At 38.5% G+C, this 22,217-nt stretch overlaps 3 protein-coding genes across 4 annotated transcripts; all 3 read right to left on the bottom strand.

Annotated features, from left to right (window-relative positions):
* Nucleotides 1–130: 130 nt before the first annotated feature.
* On the bottom strand, nt 131–6,380 carry LOC147875226 (cytochrome P450 6j1-like). The gene is made up of 6 exons (XM_087347790.1): nt 5,554–6,380; nt 4,974–5,247; nt 4,212–4,336; nt 3,225–3,446; nt 1,953–2,216; nt 131–582 (listed from the first exon to the last, which is right to left on the bottom strand). Exons 1-6 carry the CDS (start codon nt 6,074–6,076, stop codon nt 419–421), a joined length of 1,572 nt encoding a protein of 523 aa, XP_087203916.1. The 5' UTR covers nt 6,077–6,380; the 3' UTR covers nt 131–418.
* Nucleotides 6,381–7,812: 1,432 nt separating this feature from the next.
* Nucleotides 7,813–14,015, bottom strand: LOC147875227 (cytochrome P450 6j1-like). Its single transcript, XM_087347783.1, has 6 exons — nt 13,192–14,015; nt 12,610–12,883; nt 11,887–12,011; nt 10,900–11,121; nt 9,635–9,898; nt 7,813–8,264 (listed from the first exon to the last, which is right to left on the bottom strand). Exons 1-6 carry the CDS (start codon nt 13,712–13,714, stop codon nt 8,101–8,103), a joined length of 1,572 nt encoding a protein of 523 aa, XP_087203909.1. The 5' UTR covers nt 13,715–14,015; the 3' UTR covers nt 7,813–8,100.
* An 878-nt stretch (nt 14,016–14,893) lies between these two features.
* LOC147875228 (cytochrome P450 6j1-like) lies at nt 14,894–21,473 on the bottom strand. Of its 2 annotated transcripts, XM_087347745.1 has the most exons (6): nt 20,603–21,470; nt 19,825–20,098; nt 18,973–19,097; nt 17,726–17,947; nt 16,891–17,154; nt 14,894–15,888 (listed from the first exon to the last, which is right to left on the bottom strand). In XM_087347745.1, the coding sequence occupies exons 1-6, from the start codon at nt 21,123–21,125 to the stop codon at nt 15,725–15,727; spliced, it is 1,572 nt and encodes a 523-aa protein (XP_087203871.1). In that variant the 5' UTR covers nt 21,126–21,470; the 3' UTR covers nt 14,894–15,724. The 2 variants fall into 2 exon arrangements, with proteins under 2 accessions (XP_087203871.1, XP_087203876.1); XM_087347750.1 differs by lacking the exon at nt 16,891–17,154 and having other exon boundaries at nt 20,603–21,473.
* Nucleotides 21,474–22,217: the final 744 nt, after the last annotated feature.

Consider the following 22,217-nt stretch of genomic DNA (forward strand, 5'->3'; position numbering starts at 1 on the left):
GCACCGGGACAATTTCCTAAATTACGTTGCTACACCTCTTGTTCCATATCCTTTCCAATCCATTATCCAGCTCGGTCATTGCACTCGTTATAGTCTGTTACATACATATTCATTAAATACGAGCAAGGAATAAATGCAGAAATGTTATTTTTATTTCCATCTTCTTAAGCATGAATAAAAACACACGTAAATAGCAATTTACACACACTTCGCACATGTCAATGTACATCACAGAAATAGAGAAGCAGACTTCGAAGCTTCTGGTAGTTAGTTCATTAACTGAAATTTTGTCTATGTTAATTGCACAGGGCGACAGAAAAGCAAACTTTTAATATAGAATTAAAGGAACCACATTTTGTCGTCCACTTATTTTCGTCTTCATGTAAAAAAACGAGTGATTCATGACCGAAGACGAGACTTAAATGCGTGTCAAAGAGAGCGGAATCTTCCCAATCGGATGGAACAGGAAAGATTTTGGGTCAATGACTATAGGCACAGGAGTGTCTTTGCAGGGCGCCACATCGTAATTGGAGAGTACGTGTATCAATCCCATCTTGACCTGTATCAGCCCGAACCGCATTCCTGTGAACAGAACCACAAGCTCAGCTGAGGAACAGAGTTGAATCATTAGATTAGAAAGCCAGGAATTTGCTATATTACATAGAAGACCTGGTCACCTAGTGTTGGTGGGTTAGTGAAGCATAGGGCTGTCTCTACGATGGATTATTCGCGTGGGTAAAACGGAGGGGAAGGCAAATACAATAATTATTTTGATTAGAAAACCTGTTTGTAAACGTCTCCTCGAAAGACTGAATTAAAGGTGTTAAGATAACATTCAAACGTATCTTAAAGATGTATTTCGTAACAGACTGAAGTCGACGAAATCGGTTTAAGTCAGTGATCAGTGACGGGCTCTGGTTGAGTGAAGGTAAAACTAGTAGGATCTGAGGTTTTGACGGCGGTGAGTTTGAAGATGGCTGTCTTCTGGGTTGTTGTGACGTGTAGTCTGGTAGAAATTTACTGACGTTTCAGAAGCCCATGCTACCTCCATCATCAGGACGATCGCCCTCGCGCTGATGATGGAGGTAGCATGGACCTCTGAAACGTAGGTGGACATCTACCAGACAACACGGCACAAGGACCTAGAAGATAGCCATCTTCAAGGTAACACTTGTGCACCTCTGCCAGAATATTAGGGTAAACTACTAGGTAAATAATTTACAGTAAGTTATAAAGAGATTAATTTTCGTACAGTTTAATGTTGTCACCAGCAAATCTCCTTGAAATTTAATAGAGTTCTGTTAAACGATACACAAACTTCTCATTGTTCACACAGGGAAGAAACTTTATGCATAAGGTATATATCCATTATTGCATTTAGCTTGGCTTGGCTGGACGAACTTCTGGTAGTACAGAGAGAGAGATTCTGCGGGTTGTCCGTTTACTTAGGAAAGACGAATTTATATTGGCTTAGTGGTTGCAGCACACCGTCCTAATTATCCATGCATTCCGGCATCGCGCTCGGCAATGAAATAATTAGGGACGTGTTGATCCTATCAGTAGTATGATAACTCCTGCTGTATTTTCACTAAACGGAACCTACAAACTATTATTCTTTGAACGTGCTTAAAATGTGTAAGAATTCGTTTATTAACTTCACAATATACAAAGTTTTATATATAATGAAAATAAATATTGTCCATTAAGGATAACTTATTTAGCATTTTTACATAAACATATTTTATTACAACACCCTGAAGCCGGAAATCATTTTCAGGTCTAAAAATCTACAAAGTCGTGCAGAGATTTTGTACTCAAAATGTATACCCATTATTTATGGAAGTGGTAATATTGTAACACTTAGCATTTATCATAGGCATATTATAATATTCACGTACTTTCAACTTCCTATTATGAGTGATAATGTCGAATCCATGTGTGTTCGCACTTACCGATGCACATACGAGGACCTTCACCAAACGGTAAGTGTGTGTAGCTGGGTCGATTCTGCTTATTATCCTCTGTGAATCGTTCGGGATCGAATTTCTCTGGTTCTGGGAAGTACTTCGGGTCATTCTGAATACCCAGTACCGGTATGTAAATTGCGATTCCGTTTGGTAGTATTACTGTTCCCTTTCCCGAAGGGGAAGGAAGTTTGTAGTCACTGAGGCACGTCCGATCCAAGAATGGAGCTACCGGGTACTTCCTCAGTGTCTCTGAAAGAAGAGAGTGGAAGCCAGGGTATTGAAGAAAGGACGAACAGAGACAGGTAATTCAACACAAAACAAGAGATGAAATGTGTAGCTGGTGTTCATAATTCAAAACATAATAAAATATATAGTGTTGATAAATCAAAACGTAAGAATTTATAAAGTTCTCAACAAAAATTGGTTATCAAACATTTAACAATGGATAAAGTGTTAAAAAGCCACTGATAATTAAAGAAAGCCTTCCCAAGGAAATCCGGTATATTTGGTAAAATCTTTCATTTGTGACTCTGAAAGACCGCAAAAGTCCATTTAATATTTTTAACAACATAAACACAGTTTCCCATTGAAATATTATTTTGTTTATATAGTTTACAAGGCTGACACTCGAATGTAAATATACCTACCTGTATCCTACTTATCGTCATGGTTTATGGATTCACGCTATCCTGTTGTTTTTTGTGTGCAGAACAAATTCGACACGATACATTTTGGAACATTTAATGAACAGGCTTCTTACGTAGCTGCAGACAATATGTCATTGCTACACCGGAGAACAAGATCTATTCCGTATTTGCGATCCGTGCTACAATTTTTCATGCTCTTTCGAGCTTCTAGTTAAATATAATTTCAGCTGAATTAATTTGTTGCCTTATGAAAGTTAGAGACTAAACAGTTGATATAGTCGTCCAGTAAGCAAGAGTAACCCGGATAAATTAAGTCTCCAGAAACAATCATAGGAAGAAAACCTGAATTGTCAATGTTGTTTTCCCGGTTTTTCATCAGGGCTCACGAAAACCTTCGTCGCAACTCAGAACAACTCTAACATATTCACTGTCGTGGCAACATCAGATCTCACGAAAAATATTACCCCTGTGTGATATGAGGTTTATCAGGAGCTTTATGTCTGGAATGTGGTCTTCTGGCTTGTGATGTGTAGTCTTATTCCATCCTGGAGATAGAACATTACCGACAAGGTTACAGTCCACAAAACATAACTGATTTCAGTTCTCTCACCCGATACCACCATGTCGAGATAAGACATCTCAATGACGCTGTCGTATGTTAGCTCTCCCAGGTATTTTTCTGTCACCTGCATGATCTCCGCTCTCAGTCTGCTCTGTATGTCCGGATGAAAAGCAAGCTCGTACAAAGCGTAGCTCAGTGTACCGCCGGATGTTTCAAAACCCCCCGCAATAATGACGAAGGCTTGGGCCACAAATTCGTCTCCGTCTATTTCTGAAAAAATAAAATATAAATTGAGAGTCAGATCTTTGTGCTCACTTGTGCTGAATTGTGCTTTTCATGTTTTCATGTTTCAAAGCTGGTGCTTATTTTTGTTCTTATATGTTAGGTGTCTCGATTAAGCTAACATAGCTAAATATTTCCATAAAGCAGATTTCTTAGGTCCAATATCGTCTTTCGAATCCAGAAGTGTCATTGCCATGTTATAAAGATCCCTGTGCATCGTCCGATCCTGTGCAGGTTCAAGCGAATTCACACCATTCTCTCCGAATTCCTTAAAACCCTTTTTAATGTTATCGTCCCATATAACCCAAAGTATGGCAACTTGTTTTTCTCCGACAGTGCTATGACGACATTCCTCAGCAACACAGGAAACTTGTCCGAAAATTACGAAACAGAAACAATGTTGAAGGAGTGGGTAAACATCTTCTGTTAACTAAATGTCATTACATAAGAAAGAGTTGGAAGGTAACGTTTATAGCATATTACATGGAGACGCCTTTCACTCAAATCGACGACTGAGACGTACTTGAGATGTAGTTTATAGTTGGATATCATTCATTTACTTAGCATTAGCCATCACGTAAAACGTCTGTAATACTGATTTAAGGTTTTCACAGCGGTGAATACGACGATTTCTGTCGTCTGAGTTGTTGCGCCGTTGCAGAATGACCTCAGAAACGTTGGTAAACATCCACAATATTACAAGGCGCAACAACCCAGAAGACAGAAAATTCGTCTGTAAGTCTGTTAACTTACCGAAAGTCGAGGCCTCATTTCGACCGTCTCGAGATGTCTTTCCTTCTTTGACACTTCGTTTTCCCCTATTTCTCAACTCCATCATGGAATCCAGAAAGTCATTTCGTATGACTTTATGTTTCTCCCTACGACAAATGTAAGAGCCAGTAACACCAACTGAAACGCCCTTATGGGAAGAATAGAGCATTATAGTCGATAATCCTTTCTATTACTGGGTTCTGGACTTCTGTTCAAGCTCTAGTGAATCGAACACAAGACATTGTTTCGGAAAATTCAAAGGGTACAATCAGCGTTTCCTTGTTTCTTATTAATGTACTCTTGAATTAAATTTTTATCGTAAGCAAATTAAAAATCTTCTTTGCTGGAAAATACCACACAGAAATACCTTGCGGTGGGTGGGGTGGGGGTGGGAGTAGAAGTTAAGTGCATTCTTAAATTCATACTAGATAACAAATAGGTGGGCATATTTTTCTCTAGCCACTTTATTTCCGCGGATGTACTTCCATTTTTCCTTTGTCACAAGAGGCTGTGTGGACCCCAGATTCATTCTGGACGGGGAGTATAAAATTATATTTCCTCCTGCAGAAATTCTTTTATGTGTGTTCCTATGTACTTTTCGTCAATTAATTTTCTACATTCAGATGCACAAACAAAGCAGAGAAGGTGCAAGTTTAGTTTATGTTTGAACCATGTTTATGTAATTTAATGATAAATATTTGTTATTTTGTACTTTCTTAAAAGCAAAGAGCATGTGTTCTTCACCTGTACTCCACAGTTTCCCACACAGTCCTCCTGATATAATCGGTTGTGTCGTCATCCAGTACCTTAAGATTCAATCTCTTATTAAGATTGGGCGCAAGGAACCCCAACAGTGCTGCCAATCCCTTCATAAATGTGAAATCAACCGCTTTGCGCATGTATCGTCTGAACTCGGCGTCGGGATTCTTGATTGAGTTGCTGTCGATGCCGATGGCGCAAGACGCTATGACGTCGGTCGTGAACCTGGTCATCGTCTCTTTCACATCCACTGGGGTTCCTGTGAACGTTCCAAGATAAAGAAGTTGCTACAAATGAATGTAGTGTTTATGACAAGTTAATTGAAGACTGTTGTCAATTTCTCTTCGCCACCTGACAAAACGGACTCGTCTCAGGCGAGACTGAGTCAGTAATTTTGCATGTAATAAATCGTATAATTAACGTGACATTTTACACACTACTTTCAGTCGTCGATCGAAATTAATTGTTTTAACCTTCGCTAAAGGAACGTGGGAACTAAAAATTTGTATTTCCAACAAGAGTATATAGGACGCCACTTTGAATTGTGTAATTTGTGATCACTTACCGTCAGCCGTGACCTTGTCTAGGTACATTGCCAGGTCTCTACCACAGATTTCCACAAGGTAGAACATCATCCTAATCTTTGCCGGTGTAAATACCGGGGTCAAGTTCAGTCTGACATGGCGCCAGCGTTGTCCTCTTAAAGAAGGCAACATGTTTCCATACAATGGATCCAGTTTTTTGTCGAAAGCGAGAACATGGTCAATGAAGTTCTGCGCATCCTTTACCAGAATATTCTTCACCAAGTCCAGGTCACGAATCAGCAAGCTCGGCTGGTCGAACGTGAAGATGCCAACAAACGGCTTGTCACTGTGTTCGTTGTAGATTCTCTGTAGACTCTGCCCTATATTCTCCTTCAGAAGCACCATTTCCTTCAGATTGCCTACAAACGGCAGGGGTTTTGCGTAAGGGATGCCGAGTTTATTCCAGAAATCGAAGTTTCGAGTGAAATACAAGTACAAGAGAATAAGGAAAATCAATACAGGCGTTATGAGGATCAATGTTACCGACTCGAATATCAGCACCATTATTGAACAGAAAGACAGAAATTTATTATGACAATTATTTTTACAAATTGAAGATTTAAGATTAAATTTTCAGTCATAAAATGATAAAAAAAATATGTCCTAGGTTATCAAATTCGGTTAGTGAGCTGAACGTCCTCCTCTTTTCCGTATGAATATATGTTTTATTATTATTTTAATACTTTATACACGAGTATATTTGAAAACAATTCTGCGAAAACACTTTCAAATGTAACACAACTGAATAGAATACCACCAAATCTATTTTCATCTGTCTACCGTGGAAGCAGTAAGACGACTGGAAAGTTTATATAATGATTCTGTGTGAGAATAAAGCGACATGGTTGCCAATTATTTCGCAGCAAGCAACTCGACCTTCAAAACATGTACGGATATAAAGGAACCGTGTCGCAAATAAAATTTTAAACGGGTTTCTTGTCTATGGTCCTAGCAGATGGCTGAAGTGTCTCCGCGTGTAGGCTGTTCATCGCAGTCCGCAGGGTATTATAGCAATAATTAATTTGTGCATTCTTATGGAAAAATTACCATTTTACAAGTACCAACATTTCTTCCCGTCTTGTTTCATCTTACCATCAAAATAGTTAATGCTGTTAGGTACTCCCTTACCTAACATTTCATCGAAAATAATGAAGTGACTGGTGAAGTGCCAATGGCCAGCAGATGAATCCTGATGAAAGGATCAGTTAAACGCTCAGAATTTTTAAAATCGCACACTCGTACTTTCAAACTGGGCAGAAACGCAGATCATCTGCGGTTGATTTTTTGTGATAATTAAAACTGTATCGTGATGTAACAGCTCAAGAGCCTAAGCTGACTAGCTGGCTGCTGGCCTCACGTTCACATGCCTAAGCAGAGGTGGACGAACATCCAACCAGATATAGGATGACGTGTGGTCAGCACAACGAACCCCTAGCCATTGCTATTTTTCCTGACCGGATTACGCTACTCATTGTAGCTCCCCAATTTCCTCACGATGCTGGGTTCTCACCGGTACCATAATCCTTATTGTTTATTGTGAGTTGTGATGTTTCTTCAATTCTAACTCAATATAAGGTAGTAATTACGGTATGTGTTAATGGTAACTTTCAGAATTATTTCTACTATAGTTGGAGAAATAAATTATTGATAGGAATTGGAAATGGTTGTATGTGAACGGAAGAAAGAAAGCAGTACAAATTTTGAAGCTCTTCATTATGCAGTTTTCTCCATGCCCCGCCATCTCTTCTAGGCCCAAATGGGGTTCTATTAATGGACGGGAAATGTCTTAGGTAACTGACAGCTAGTAGCTTTTGAAGAAGAAATATACCATATTTTTCGTTATCCAATTGAATTCTTTTGTATTTTAGTTTACCAATGATAAAATACTAGCACCGTGAAGACACTGATAAAACAATAAGTTCAGATGTTATTGTTGTTTACAACATTCCTTCATAAAAATTAGTTTGAGTCCACAATGTGTTTCAGAATTAAGAGATCCTCTGGAATTTGTGGTTGGAATTTCTCTTCTGCATTCGGGAAGAACCAGGTTCAAATCCTGGCATGAAGACCTTCTATCCTGACTCAAGTTATACTTTTTTATTTTATATACGCACCGGGACAATTTCCTAAATTACGTTGCTACACCTCTTGTTCCATATCCTTTCCAATCCATTATCCAGCTCGGTCATTGCACTCGTTATAGTCTGTTACATACATATTCATTAAATACGAGCAAGGAATAAATGCAGAAATGTTATTTTTATTTCCATCTTCTTAAGCATGAATAAAAACACACGTAAATAGCAATTTACACACACTTCGCACATGTCAATGTACATCACAGAAATAGAGAAGCAGACTTCGAAGCTTCTGGTAGTTAGTTCATTAACTGAAATTTTGTCTATGTTAATTGCACAGGGCGACAGAAAAGCAAACTTTTAATATAGAATTAAAGGAACCACATTTTGTCGTCCACTTATTTTCGTCTTCATGTAAAAAAACGAGTGATTCATGACCGAAGACGAGACTTAAATGCGTGTCAAAGAGAGCGGAATCTTCCCAATCGGATGGAACAGGAAAGATTTTGGGTCAATGACTATAGGCACAGGAGTGTCTTTGCAGGGCGCCACATCGTAATTGGAGAGTACGTGTATCAATCCCATCTTGACCTGTATCAGCCCGAACCGCATTCCTGTGAACAGAACCACAAGCTCAGCTGAGGAACAGAGTTGAATCATTAGATTAGAAAGCCAGGAATTTGCTATATTACATAGAAGACCTGGTCACCTAGTGTTGGTGGGTTAGTGAAGCATAGGGCTGTCTCTACGATGGATTATTCGCGTGGGTAAAACGGAGGGGAAGGCAAATACAATAATTATTTTGATTAGAAAACCTGTTTGTAAACGTCTCCTCGAAAGACTGAATTAAAGGTGTTAAGATAACATTCAAACGTATCTTAAAGATGTATTTCGTAACAGACTGAAGTCGACGAAATCGGTTTAAGTCAGTGATCAGTGACGGGCTCTGGTTGAGTGAAGGTAAAACTAGTAGGATCTGAGGTTTTGACGGCGGTGAGTTTGAAGATGGCTGTCTTCTGGGTTGTTGTGACGTGTAGTCTGGTAGAAATTTACTGACGTTTCAGAAGCCCATGCTACCTCCATCATCAGGACGATCGCCCTCGCGCTGATGATGGAGGTAGCATGGACCTCTGAAACGTAGGTGGACATCTACCAGACAACACGGCACAAGGACCTAGAAGATAGCCATCTTCAAGGTAACACTTGTGCACCTCTGCCAGAATATTAGGGTAAACTACTAGGTAAATAATTTACAGTAAGTTATAAAGAGATTAATTTTCGTACAGTTTAATGTTGTCACCAGCAAATCTCCTTGAAATTTAATAGAGTTCTGTTAAACGATACACAAACTTCTCATTGTTCACACAGGGAAGAAACTTTATGCATAAGATATATATCCATTATTGCATTTAGCTTGGCTTGGCTGGACGAACTTCTGGTAGTACAGAGAGAGAGATTCTGCGGGTTGTCCGTTTACTTAGGAAAGACGAATTTATATTGGCTTAGTGGTTGCAGCACACCGTCCTAATTATCCATGCATTCCGGCATCACGCTCGGCAATGAAATAATTAGGGACGTGTTGATCCTATCAGTAGTATGATAACTCCTGCTGTATTTTCACTAAACGGAACCTACAAACTATTATTCTTTGAACGTGCTTAAAATGTGTAAGAATTCGTTTATTAACTTCACAATATACAAAGTTTTATATATAATGAAAATAAATATTGTCCATTAAGGATAACTTATTTAGCATTTTTACATAAACATATTTTATTACAACACCCTGAAGCCGGAAATCATTTTCAGGTCTAAAAATCTACAAAGTCGTGCAGAGATTTTGTACTCAAAATGTATACCCATTATTTATGGAAGTGGTAATATTGTAACACTTAGCATTTATCATAGGCATATTATAATATTCACGTACTTTCAACTTCCTATTATGAGTGATAATGTCGAATCCATGTGTGTTCGCACTTACCGATGCACATACGAGGACCTTCACCAAACGGTAAGTGTGTGTAGCTGGGTCGATTCTGCTTATTATCCTCTGTGAATCGTTCGGGATCGAATTTCTCTGGTTCTGGGAAGTACTTCGGGTCATTCTGAATACCCAGTACCGGTATGTAAATTGCGATTCCGTTTGGTAGTATTACTGTTCCCTTTCCCGAAGGGGAAGGAAGTTTGTAGTCACTGAGGCACGTCCGATCCAAGAATGTAACTACCGGGTACTTCCTCAGTGTCTCTGAAAGAAGAGAGTGGAAGCCAGGGTATTGAAGAAAGGACGAACAGAGACAGGTAATTCAACACAAAACAAGAGATGAAAGGTGTAGCTGGTGCTCATAATTCAAAACATAATAAAATATATAGTGTTGATAAATCAAAACGTAAGAATTTATTTAGTGCTCAACAAAAATTGGTTATCAAACATTTAACAAGGGATAAAGTGTTAAAAAGCCACTGATAATTAAAGAAAGCCTTCCGAAGGAAATCCTGTATATTTGGTAAAATCTTTCATTTGTGACTGAAACACTGCAAAAGTCCATTTAATATTTTTAACAACTTAAACACAGTTTCCCATTGAAATATTTTTTTTATAGTTTACAAGGCTGACACTCGAATGTAAAAATACCTACCTGTATCCTACCTATAGTAATGGTTTATGGATTCACGCTTTCCTGTTGTTTTTTCTGTGCAGAACAAATTAGACACGATACATTTTGGAAAATTTAATGAACAGGCTTCTTACGTAGCTGCAGACAATATGTCATTGCTGCACCGGAGGACAAGATCTCTTCCGTATTTGCGAGCGGCGCTACAATTCTTCATGCTCTTTCGAGCTTCTAGTTAAAAATAATTTCAGCTGAATTAGTTTGTTGCCTTATGATAGTTAGAGACTAAACAGTTGATATAGTCGTCCAGTAAGCAAGAGTAACCCGGATAAATTAAGTCTCCAGAAACAATCATAGGAAGAAAACCTGAATTGTCAATGTTGTTTTCCCGGTTTTTCATCAGGGCTCACGAAAACCTGCGTCGTAACTCAGAACAACTCTAACATATTCACTGTTTTGGCAACATCAGATCTCACGAAAAATATTACCCCTGTGTGATATGAGGTTTATCAGGAGCTTTATGTCTGGAATGTGGTCTTCTGGCTTGTGATGTGTAGTCTTATTCCTTCCTGGAGATAGAACATTACCGACAAGGTTACAGTCCACAAAACATAACTGATTTCAGTTCTCTCACCCGATACCACCATGTCGAGATAAGACATCTCAATGACGCTGTCGTATGTTAGCTCTCCCAGGTATTTTTCTGTCACCTGCATGATCTCCGCTCTCAGTCTGCTCTGTATGTCCGGATGAAAAGCAAGCTCGTACAAAGCGTAGCTCAGTGTACCGCCGGATGTTTCAAAACCCCCCGCAATAATGACGAAGGCTTGGGCCACAAATTCGTCTCCGTCTATTTCTGAAAAAATAAAATATAAATTGAGAGTCAGATCTTTGTGCTCACTTGTGCTGAATTGTGCTTTTCATGTTTTCATGTTTCAAAGCTGGTGCTTATTTTTGTTCTTATATGTTACGTGTCTCGATTAAGCTAACATAGCTAAATATTTCCATAGAGCAGATTTCTTAGGTCCAATATCGTCTTTCGAAACCAGAAGTGTCATTGCCATGTTATAAAGATCCCTGTGCATCGTCCGATCCTGTGCAGGTTCAAGCGAATTCACACCATTCTCTCCGAATTCCTTAAAACCCTTTTTAATGTTATCGTCCCATATAACCCAAAGTATGGCAACTTGTTTTTCTCCGACAGTGCTATGACGACATTCCTCAGCAACACAGGAAAATTGTCCGAAAATTACGAAACAGAAACAATGTTGAAGGAGTGGATAAACATTTTCTGTTAACAAAATGTCATTACATAAGAAAGAGTTGGAAGGTAAAGCTTATAGCATATGACATGGAGATGCCTTTCACTCAAATCGACGACTGAGACGTACTTGAGATGCAGTTTATAGTTGGATATCATTCATTTACTTAGCATTAGCCATCACATAAAACGTCTGTAATTCTCATTTAAAGTTTTCACAGCGGTGAATATGACGATTTCTGTCGTCTGAGTTGTTGCGCCGTTGCAGAATGACCTCTGAAACGTTGGTAAACATCCACAATATTACAAGGCGCAACAACCCAGAAGACAGAAATTTCGTCTGTAATTCTGTTAACTTACCGAAAGTCGAGCCCTCATTTCGACCGTCTCGAGATGTCTTTCCTTCTTTGACACTTCGTTTTCCCCTACTTCTCAACTCCATCATGGAATCCAGAAAGTCATTTCGTATGACTTTATGTTTCTCTCTACGACAAATGTAAGAGCCAGTAACACCAACTGAAACGCCCTTATGTGAACAATAGAGCATTATAGTCGATAATCCTTTCTATTACTGGGTTCTGGATTTCTGTTCAACCTCTAGTGAATCGAACACAAGACATTGTTTCGGAAAATTCAAAGCGTACAATCAGCGTTTCCTTGTTTCTTATTAATGTACTATTGAATTAAATTTTTATTGTAAGCAAATTAAAAATCTTCTTTGCTGGAAAATACCACACAGAAATACCTTGCGGGGGGTGGGGTGGGGTGGGGGTGGAGTAGAAGATAGGTGCATTCTTAAATTCATACTAGATAACAAATAGGTGGGCATATTTTTCTCTGGCCACTTTATTCCCGCGGATGTACTTCCATTTTTTCTTTGTCACAAAATTATATTTCCTCCTGCAGCAATTCTTTTATATGTGTTCCTATGTACTTTTCGTCAATTAATTTTCTACATTCAGATGCACAAACAAAGCAGAGAAGGTGCAATTTTAGTTTATGTTTGAACCATGTTTATGTAATTTAATGATAAATATTTGTTATTTTGCACTTTCTTAAAAGCAAAGAGCATGTGTTCTTCACCTGTACTCCACTGTTTCCCACACAGTCCTCCTGATATAATCGGTTGTGTCGTCATCCAGTACCTTAAGATTCAATCTCTTATTAAGATTGGGCGCAAGAAAACCCAACAGTGCTGCCAATCCCTCCATAAAAGTTAAGTCAACCGCTTTGCGCATGTATCGTCTGAACTCGGCGTCGGGATTCTTGATTGAGTTGCTGTTGATGCCGAAGGCGCAAGACGCTATCACGTCGGTCGTGAACCTGGTCATCGTCTCTTTCACATCCACTGGGGTCCCTGTGAACGTTGCAAGATAGAGAAGTTGCTACAAACGAATGTAGTGTTTATGACACGTTAATTTTGAAGACTGTTGTCAATTTCTCTTCGCCACCTGACAAAACGGACTCGTCTCAGGCGAGACTGAGTCAGTAATTTTGCATGTAATAAATCGTATAATTAACGTGACATTTTACACACCACTTTCAGTCGTCGATCGAAATTAATTGTTTTAACCTTCGCTAAAGGAACGTGGGAACTAAAAATTTGTATTTCCAACAAGAGTTAATAGGACGCCACTTTGAACTGTGTAATTTGTGATCACTTACCGTCAGCCGTGACCTTGTCCAGGTACATCGCCAGGTCTCTACCACAGATTTCCACAAGGTAGAACATCATCCTCATCTTTGCTGGTGTAAATACCGGGGTCAAGTTCAGTCTGACATGGCGCCAGCGTTGTCCTTTTAAAGAAGGCAACATGTTTCCATACAATGGATCCAGTTTTTTGTCGAAAGAGGTAACACGGTCAATGAAGTTCTGCGCATCCTTTACCAGAATATTCTTCACCAAGTCCAGGTCACGAATCAGCAAGCTCGGCTGGTCGAACCCGAAGATGCCCACAAACGGCTTGTCACTGTGTTCGTTGTAGATTCTCTGTAGACTCTGCCCTATATGCTCCTTCAGAAGCACCACTTCCTTCAGATTGCCTACAAACGGCAGGGGTTTTGCGTAAGGGATGCCGAGTTTATTCCAGAAATCGAAGTTTCGAGTGAAATACAAGTACAAGAGAATAAGGAAAATCAATACAGGCGTTATGAGGATCAATGTAACCGACTCGAATATCAGCGCCATTATTGAACAGAAAGACAGAAATTTATTTTTACAAATTGAAGATTTAAGATTAAATTTCCAATCATAAAATGATAAAACAATATGTCCTAGGTTATCAAATTCGGTTATTGATCTGAACGTCCTCCTCTTTTCCGTATGAATATATATTTTATTATTATTTTAATACTTTATACACGAGTTTATTTGAAAACAATTCTGCGAAAACACTTTCAAATGTAACACAACTGAATAGAATACCACCAAATCTATTTTCATCTGTCTACCGTGGAAGCAGTAAGACGACTGGAAAGTTTATATAATGATTCTGTGTGGGAATGAAACGACATGGTTGCCAATTATTTCGCAGCAAGCAACTCGACCTTCAAAACATGTACGGATGTAAAGGGTCCATGTCGCAAATAAAATTTTAAATGGGTTTCTTGTCTATGGTCCTAGCAGATGGCTGAAGTGTCTCCGCGTGTACGCTGTTCATCGCAGTCCGCAGTGTATTATAGCAATAATTAATTTGTGCATTCTTATGGAAAAATTACCATTTTACAAGTACCAACATTTCTTCCCGTCTTGTTTCATCTTACCATCAAAATAGTTAATGCTGTTAGGTACTCCCTTACCAAACATTTCATCGAAAATATTGAGGTGACTGGTGAAGTGCTAATGGCCAGCAGATGAATCCTGATGAAAGGATCAGTTAAACGCGCGGATTTTTTAAAATCGCGCACTCGTACCCTCAAACTGGGCAGAAACGCAGATCATCTGCGGTTGATTTTTTGTGATAATTAAAACTGTATCATGGTGTAACAGCTCAAGAGCCTAAGCCGACTAGCTGGCTGCTGGCCTCACGTTCACATGCCTAAGCAGAGGTGGACGAACATCCAACCAGATATAGGATGACGTGTGGTCAGCACGACGAACCCCCAGCCATTGCTAGTTTTCCTGACCGGATTACGCTACTCATTGTAGCTCCCCAATTTCCTCACGATGCTGGGTTCTCACCGGTACCATAATCCTTATTGTTTATTGTGAGTTGTGATGTTTCTTCAATTCTAACTCAATATAAGGTAGTAATTACAGTATGTGTTAATGGTAACTTTCAGAAGTATTTCTACTATAGGTGGAGCAATAAATTATTGATAGGAATTGGAAATGGTTGTATGTGAACGGAAGAAAGAAAGCAGTACAAATTTTGAAGCTCTTCATTATGCAGTTTTCTCCATGCCCCGCCATCTCTTCTAGGCCTGATGGGGTTCTATTAAGGGACGGGAAATTTCTTAGCTATCTGAGAAGATATAAGCTTTTGAAGAAGATATATACCATATATTTCGTTATCCAATTGAATTCTTTTGTATATGAGTGTACTAATGATAAAATACTAGCACCGTGAAGACACTGAAAAAACAATAACTTCAGATCTTATTGTTGTTTACAACATTCCTTCATAAACATTAGTTTGAGTACACAATGTGTTTCAGAATTAAGAGATCCTCTTTTATTTGTGGTTGGAATTTCTCTTTTGCATTCGGGAAGAACCAGGTTCAAATCGCGGCATGATGACCTTGAATCCTGGCTGAAGTTTACTTTTAATTTTACATACGCACTGGGACAATTTCCAATATTAGGTTAATACTTCTCTTATTCCATATCCTTTCCAATTCATTATCCAGCTCGGTCATTGCACTCGTTATAGTCTGTTACATACATATTCATTAAATACGAGCAAGGAATAAATGCAGAAATGTTATTTTTGTTTCCATGTTCTTAAGCATGAATAAAAACACACGTAAATAGCAATTTTCACATACTTCGCACATGTCAATGTACATCACAGAAATAGAGAAGCAGACATTGAAGCTTCTGGTAGTTAGTTCATTAACTGTAATTTCGTCTATATTAATTGCACAGGGCGACAGAAAAGCAAACTTTTAATATAGAATTAAAGAGAACCACATTTTGTCGTCCACTTATTTTCGTCTTAATTGTAAAAAACGAGTGATTCATGACCAAAGACGAAACTTAAATGCGTTTGAAGGACAGCGGCATCTTCCCTTGGGTCAGCAGCAAAAAGGATTTGGGGTCATAGACGACAGGCACAGGAGTTTCTTTGCAAGGCGCCACCTCGTAACTGGAGAGCACGTGTATCAGTCCCGCCTTGACCTGCATCAGCCCGAACCGCATTCCTGTGAACAGAACCGCAGGCTCATATTATAAAGTTAATTTCACTTTTCCATCACACTTCGCCTTATGTCACTTCTGAATGTATGGTTTAGAAGCTTGAAAATACCAAGAACATGAAACACGTTAAACGTCGTGGTCGAGTGGTTAGAATATTTTAATTGTACACTGGAAGCGTGGTGTTAAAATCTAACTTTGAAAGTGAACTAAATATGAAAGAAATGAAAAGAGATGCTGAGGAACAGAGTTGTATCTAAGAATGACGATGAACATAATAAATTTAGTATATATTATATTTCGCGGAATTTCTTGAATAATTTGTGTCTCCTGATATTATTAGGATATAAATGCAGAAGACTACAGTGGGTTGGGCGTGTGTGTGAACTGAAGGTGACAATGAATTAGTACAATATTTTGTTTATGTGATTTTACAGTAAATGTCTGCTTGGCGGACTGCAAAGAAAATGGCGCGATAAAATTGGATGTTGTGCTGAGGTTTTCTTATTCTGAGATGTGTGTTCAATGGCGAGCTTTCGTGTTAATGGTGTTCAACGATTGCATTTTGGGTACGAAATTACGCCTAATCTGCTACAGAAAACAAATTGCAGAACTTTAAAGAATTAGCATTGAAGGAGTTAAAGGTCTCACAGACACCGGATATTTATCTTGAAATTAAATGAGTTTTTGGAAATAGTATATATTGATTTATGAAACTTGAATTCCACAGTGCTATTTATATTATGTGTATCACAATTGTCAATTAAAGTAACTTATTTCCCACTTTTCGAATAAGAATACCTTATAACGTCCTTAAACTTGAGGTAATTTCCTAAGTCTGAGAATCAGCAAGGCAGTGCAGAAATTCTCTGACCTAAATGTAGACCAATAATACACGTAAATGTTTATATTATAACTATTATTATTTATTACAGATCAGTTACTAACCTAACGTATTTTAATTCCGATTTGAAAATCTCTACCTTGCTTGATTATATATTTGTACTAACCTATGCACCTACGAGGACCTTCCCCAAAAGGGAAGTAAGTGTAGTTTGGCTGATTATGCTTATTTTCTTCTGTGAAACGTTCCGGATCGAATTTCTCCGGTGTTGGGTAGTATTTTGGGTCATTCTGAATTGCCACCACCGAGATGTAAATTCCGGTCCCTGCTGGGAGTATTATTGTTCCCTTTCCTGAAGGGGATGGAAGCTCATAGTCATTGACGCATTTCCGATCCAGAAATGAAATCACCGGATACCTCCTCAGCGTCTCTGTAAAACGGAATGGAAATCAGTGAGGAGAAGTAAAGCGGAATGGACACTGGAAATTGACGACACAACAATGGATAGTGTGCCCAAGAGTTACTGGTAATTTAACGAATAAGAGGTGGAATTCCCAAGTCCTGATAATAACTGAGAACATAATAGGGGCAGAGTGCTCGACAACTGCTAGTATTTGAAATCATAACAAGGGCTACCGTGCAAAGACCTGCTTGTAATTCAGGACGGAAGGTATACTGTGAGAATTACCTGTTATTAATTTCAAACTTAAGGAGGAATAGAGTGCTGAACAGATGTAAAACCACACTGCGTTACAATACAGAAGACCAACAGTGAATTCAGAAATGCTAAGAGAATCTCACATGTGAAGAGACATGTTACATGTGTAAGTTTAGTGCTTTTAGTATTTTAAAACTTGTGGTTTGTGGTCTCATGTATTGTAATGCTTAATCATACCAACGATTTGTAAGAACACGTCGCTTCCATCTTCTGTCTTGAAGATTGAGCTTCACAAATCATAACATCACAATCCATAAAACATAAACGATTTCAATCCGCTTACCTCTGACCACCATGTCGAGATAAGACATCTCACGGATGCGGTCGTATGTGAGCTCTCTGTGGTGTTTGTCCAGAACCTGCGTTATCTCCGCCCTCAGTCTCTGCTGAATCTCAGAATGCAAAGCGAGTTCGTACAAAGCGTAGCTCAGTGTAGTGCCCGATGTTTCAAAACCCGCTGCTAGAAATGCGAAAGCCTGTGCCACAAATTCGTCTCCGTCTATTTCTGAAATAGGAAAATATATCGCTGTCGTATTGTCTTCGTTTTCTACTTTCGATATACACTGCTTTGTCTTGTTTTGTTGCTACGAAGGTGGTGCATATTTTCGCACTTGACATTTACGTGTGTCAATTACATGAATGTTTATTTGCGTAGAGTTTTCTGGTCTATTGTCTTTGATGTGGTGAAAACCTTACCAGTTCCGAATGAAATCAGAAATGTTATTACCATGTTGTCATTATCCCAGCACTTAACATCTCCGCGGATGTAACTTCCATTTGTCAACACCACGTTTCTGTTGATATTGAAAGCAGAAGTATTTTTTTCGTAATTATACCGCTTCATTTTCTGTACACCACCTATCCCTTTACTGTTTTGTAAGTTATTGTGAAAGCTTTCTGATTTTACGAAAATTTATTAAATAAGTCTGCCATGTAGCATCGTTATTGAGAACCTGATCTGTAATGTAAATTATATACAATATCCTCACTTATAGAGACAGTAATAATACATCATAGTAATATTCAAATGATTTGACTCTTTAAAACGCTAGTGCCCAGAAACCAGCTCATAAGCTATAGGTTCTTGTAAAATTGGTGCTAGAATTACGTCATGATATTGTAACCAAATAGAAACATGAAACTCACGGTGAGCTTCACTCGCATTCCAGTGGGATTCAGAGAAAGTACCGACCTGATAGAAATTATCAAGAGTACTCTTTCCTAATCTGTTTGAATCTTCGCCCCCTAGACTCAGCCTTTTTGCACTCAGGCAATGCGAGGACGCCTCATCGCTGCGAGTTACGAAACTTGGAAAGAAAAGCGGAAGATTTAGGTGAAACGAAAGCACGAATTTAGTATTGTCGCTTGTGTGGCAAGGCTATTTTAAAAGTTCACCTGCATTCGCGTTTTGTGTGAGCCTACGTAAATTTTTGCGATTAAATTAAAATGTTCCTCGTACTGTTTAGAAGTTAAATTTGATGCATTATTTTGGTATTACCCATATCATATAAAAGAATGCTCTCAACTTACCAAAATGTGAATCGTTCTCTTGACTCTTTGCTGGTATTTTGTCTTCTTGGACGCTCCTTTTCCATTTATTTCTCATTTCGATCATAGAATCCAGAAAATCATTTCGTATAACCTCATTCTTCTCCCTATGACAGAAAATGTTAAAAGATCGTTGAGAAGGAATAAGGAATTGCAAATATTTATTTGGTATTAAATTTATTGAAGAAACTGTCCACAGTTAAGTATCTGAAACACACAACAGCGTTTCAGAGAATATGATATCCAATTACGGCAATCTTTAGCGGCCTAGACTAATTTATTTTGACAATGGAGGGTGAAATTTGTCTCTGATCTTTTGATCAATAACTCCAGCTACAACTGCATGTAACTCCCACTTCAGCTTAAATGTGTGATACTGAGGAACGATGATAAATTGAATATTTTCACTCTATAGAACATAAACTCAAATACACGCTCATATGAAACAGTACAATTGTGTTTAAACACTTTCTGTTTTAAAAATATAAGAGCATGTTAATATTAACCCCTGGTCATTATCGTGATCCTGTTCAATTATCCATAGCGAATGAGGCTATAATATTAATTTTATAAAATGCAAGGGGGTCCCGATTTTCAGACTAGTCGGCGAGTAAATGACGAGTTCCTCTTTCCTGAAATTTATAAATAATTCTAAAATATTTTGATGCTTGTATTCTACACTTGGGTAAATGTAAAAAAAATTATACTTTTTCATTGTAAATTTTCGTTTGATGATGAATTTTATTTTATTAACGAATTTATTTCCTTAACATGTTTACTATTTTGAATATACTAATAGATATAGTAGAGAAATAATATACATATTTTCCAGACCTGTAATCCACTGTCTGCCAAACGGCCTTCCTGATGTAGTTGGTTGTGTCGTCATCCACAAATTTCAGCTTCAAGATCCTCTTAAGATTAGGCGCGAAGAACATTGTCAGACCAGCCAATCCTCTTCTAATTGAGAAGTCGAAAATATTGCGCATGTATCGTCTGAACTCTGCGTCGGGATTCTTGAGCGAGTTGCTGTTAATGCCGAAGGCGCAAGACGCTATCACGTCGGTCGTGAACCTAGCCGTCGTCTCTCTCACATCTACTGGGGTCCCTGTGAATATTATGAAATAAGTAAGCTGATTCATACAACATTGTCTTCTGTTCGTTTCAGTCCACAGAAATAATAAAAATCGAAGTTGTCGTTGTCGTTGTCATGGTATATGTAGATCTGGCTCGTACGTACAGACTGCAAATGTAAATTTCTGAGGAAAACCCGGACTGTAACGATGTCGACCTTCTGGGATGTGACGCCGTGTGAACTTGCAAGTATTTACGTAGCTACTACGCACAAGTACACATGGAGTCTTAGTCCAGGAGAAGAACATCGCAATTCTCAACGCCGTGAAAACTGAAATTTCGGTATCGCTTAGACATTTGACGAGTAACAAGTGTTGCGCAAATTGAACAATTTTAAACAAAGTTTAAAACAAAGGGAACTTATAGTTATAACTTTCCTGGTGCATTAAATATAGTCAAATATAATCATCTGATTCAATTTCATGTACTCTGTATATTCTGATTAGGGATGTATATGATGCCGCTTAGGATCACTTACCGTCAGCTGTGACCATGTCCAGATATTTCACCAGGTCCTTGCCACAGAGTTCCACAAGGTAGAACATCAACTTCATCTTTGCCGATGTAAATACCGGAGTCAGGTTCACTCTGACACGGCGCCAGCGTTGTCCTTTTGTCACAAATATGGCCTTTCCAAGCAGAGGGTCTAGGTTTTCGTCAACTGCGATGACACGGTCAATGAAGTTCTGCGCATCCTTTACCAGAATATTCTTCACCAAGTCCAGGTCGCGAATCAACAAATTCGGCTGATCGAACGCGAAGATGCCCACAAACGGCTTGTCGCTATGTTCGCTGTAGATTCTTTGAAGAGTCTTCCCTATATTTTCCTTCAGGAACATCACTTCCTTTAGATTGCCTACAAACGGCAGGGGTTTTACGTAAGAGACACCGAGTTCCTTCCAGAAGTTGAAGTTTCGAGTGAAATAAAAGTATAAATAAATAAACAAGCCACACAAAATTGTGAAGAGAGCGAGTGTTATGTAATTAAATATAAGAGCCATTATTGGAAATTAACACTGAATTTATTAAAGACGATATTATGACCACTTATGCACATTTAAACTTTAAAAACAATTTTCCAAAGCAATATGAAACGAAAAAAACAGTGTATTCAAGGCTGTTATAACTTTGAAGTGACTTTACGCCTCCCATCAATGTGTTAGAAAAAAATCTTGTTTTCGTGTTTATTGTAATCAATGTACGACCTGTTTTGAAAACAATTGTGCCAAGAGTTGAGAAGGTGATGCCGTTTAACAGAATGCAGTAAAATCTGTTTCAGTGTGTCCTCTTTAAAGGCAGTAAGAAAACTGATCTTTCTGGCTTGGATCGGATTTGCAAGAAGCGAATTACGTTGCTTCCACTATCACGCAACAAGAAACTCGACCTTCAGACATGTACGGCTGTAAAAGGACCTTGAGACTGTTATATTTGCATCTAGGCTTTGTGCCCTTCAGAGAGCGGCTCCTGATCTCTATCGACATCATTTATGAACTTGTATTCCATTAATCACTGACGGCCCGTGGCGTATTTACATCAATAAACTATTATTAAAATGCTCTTTTTTATGAGATACACAATTTTTTACAAGTGCGAAATGTTTTTCGCTGTTCGTTCCCTCTTAAAAACGAAAATGTTAATGCTCACTATTCGGTATTTCTCCGTGTAATATTCTATCGACACGTTGCAAAATGGCTGGTAGATAAGAGGTGGATAAAGGTGAACTTTTGTGGGAGATGAAGCGATGGCGTAAAGGGGATGCAGGATGACGATATGAAAGTAGTTAGTTGTCGCTGAAATGTAAAGGTCCCATTCGACTACTTTCTAAAATCTGAACATTGGATCTTTCAGCAGTGATCTTTGAGCTGGTTGCAATCTTCCATCCCCACATTACACTAAGGTAATTGATTGGAAACAGGGAGTAATTCTTCACATTTTCGCTTTGTTATCTTCACTGTGAAACCGCGACATTGAGTCTTTATTTCTTTTAATGTGCTCGTAGGAACACGATTTCCTGTTTTTGCACTCCGTGATTTAGCGTTCTTCTGATTCAGATTTTCAAGGCGACTAACGCAGTTGTGCTTCGGCAAAGACAA

The sequence above is a fragment of the Zootermopsis nevadensis genome, unplaced genomic scaffold (genome assembly GCF_977971745.1).
Source record: "Zootermopsis nevadensis isolate Lab colony 2312 unplaced genomic scaffold, Znev_1.0 Znev_ptg000001l, whole genome shotgun sequence".
Lineage (NCBI taxonomy): Eukaryota > Metazoa > Arthropoda > Insecta > Blattodea > Termopsidae > Zootermopsis > Zootermopsis nevadensis.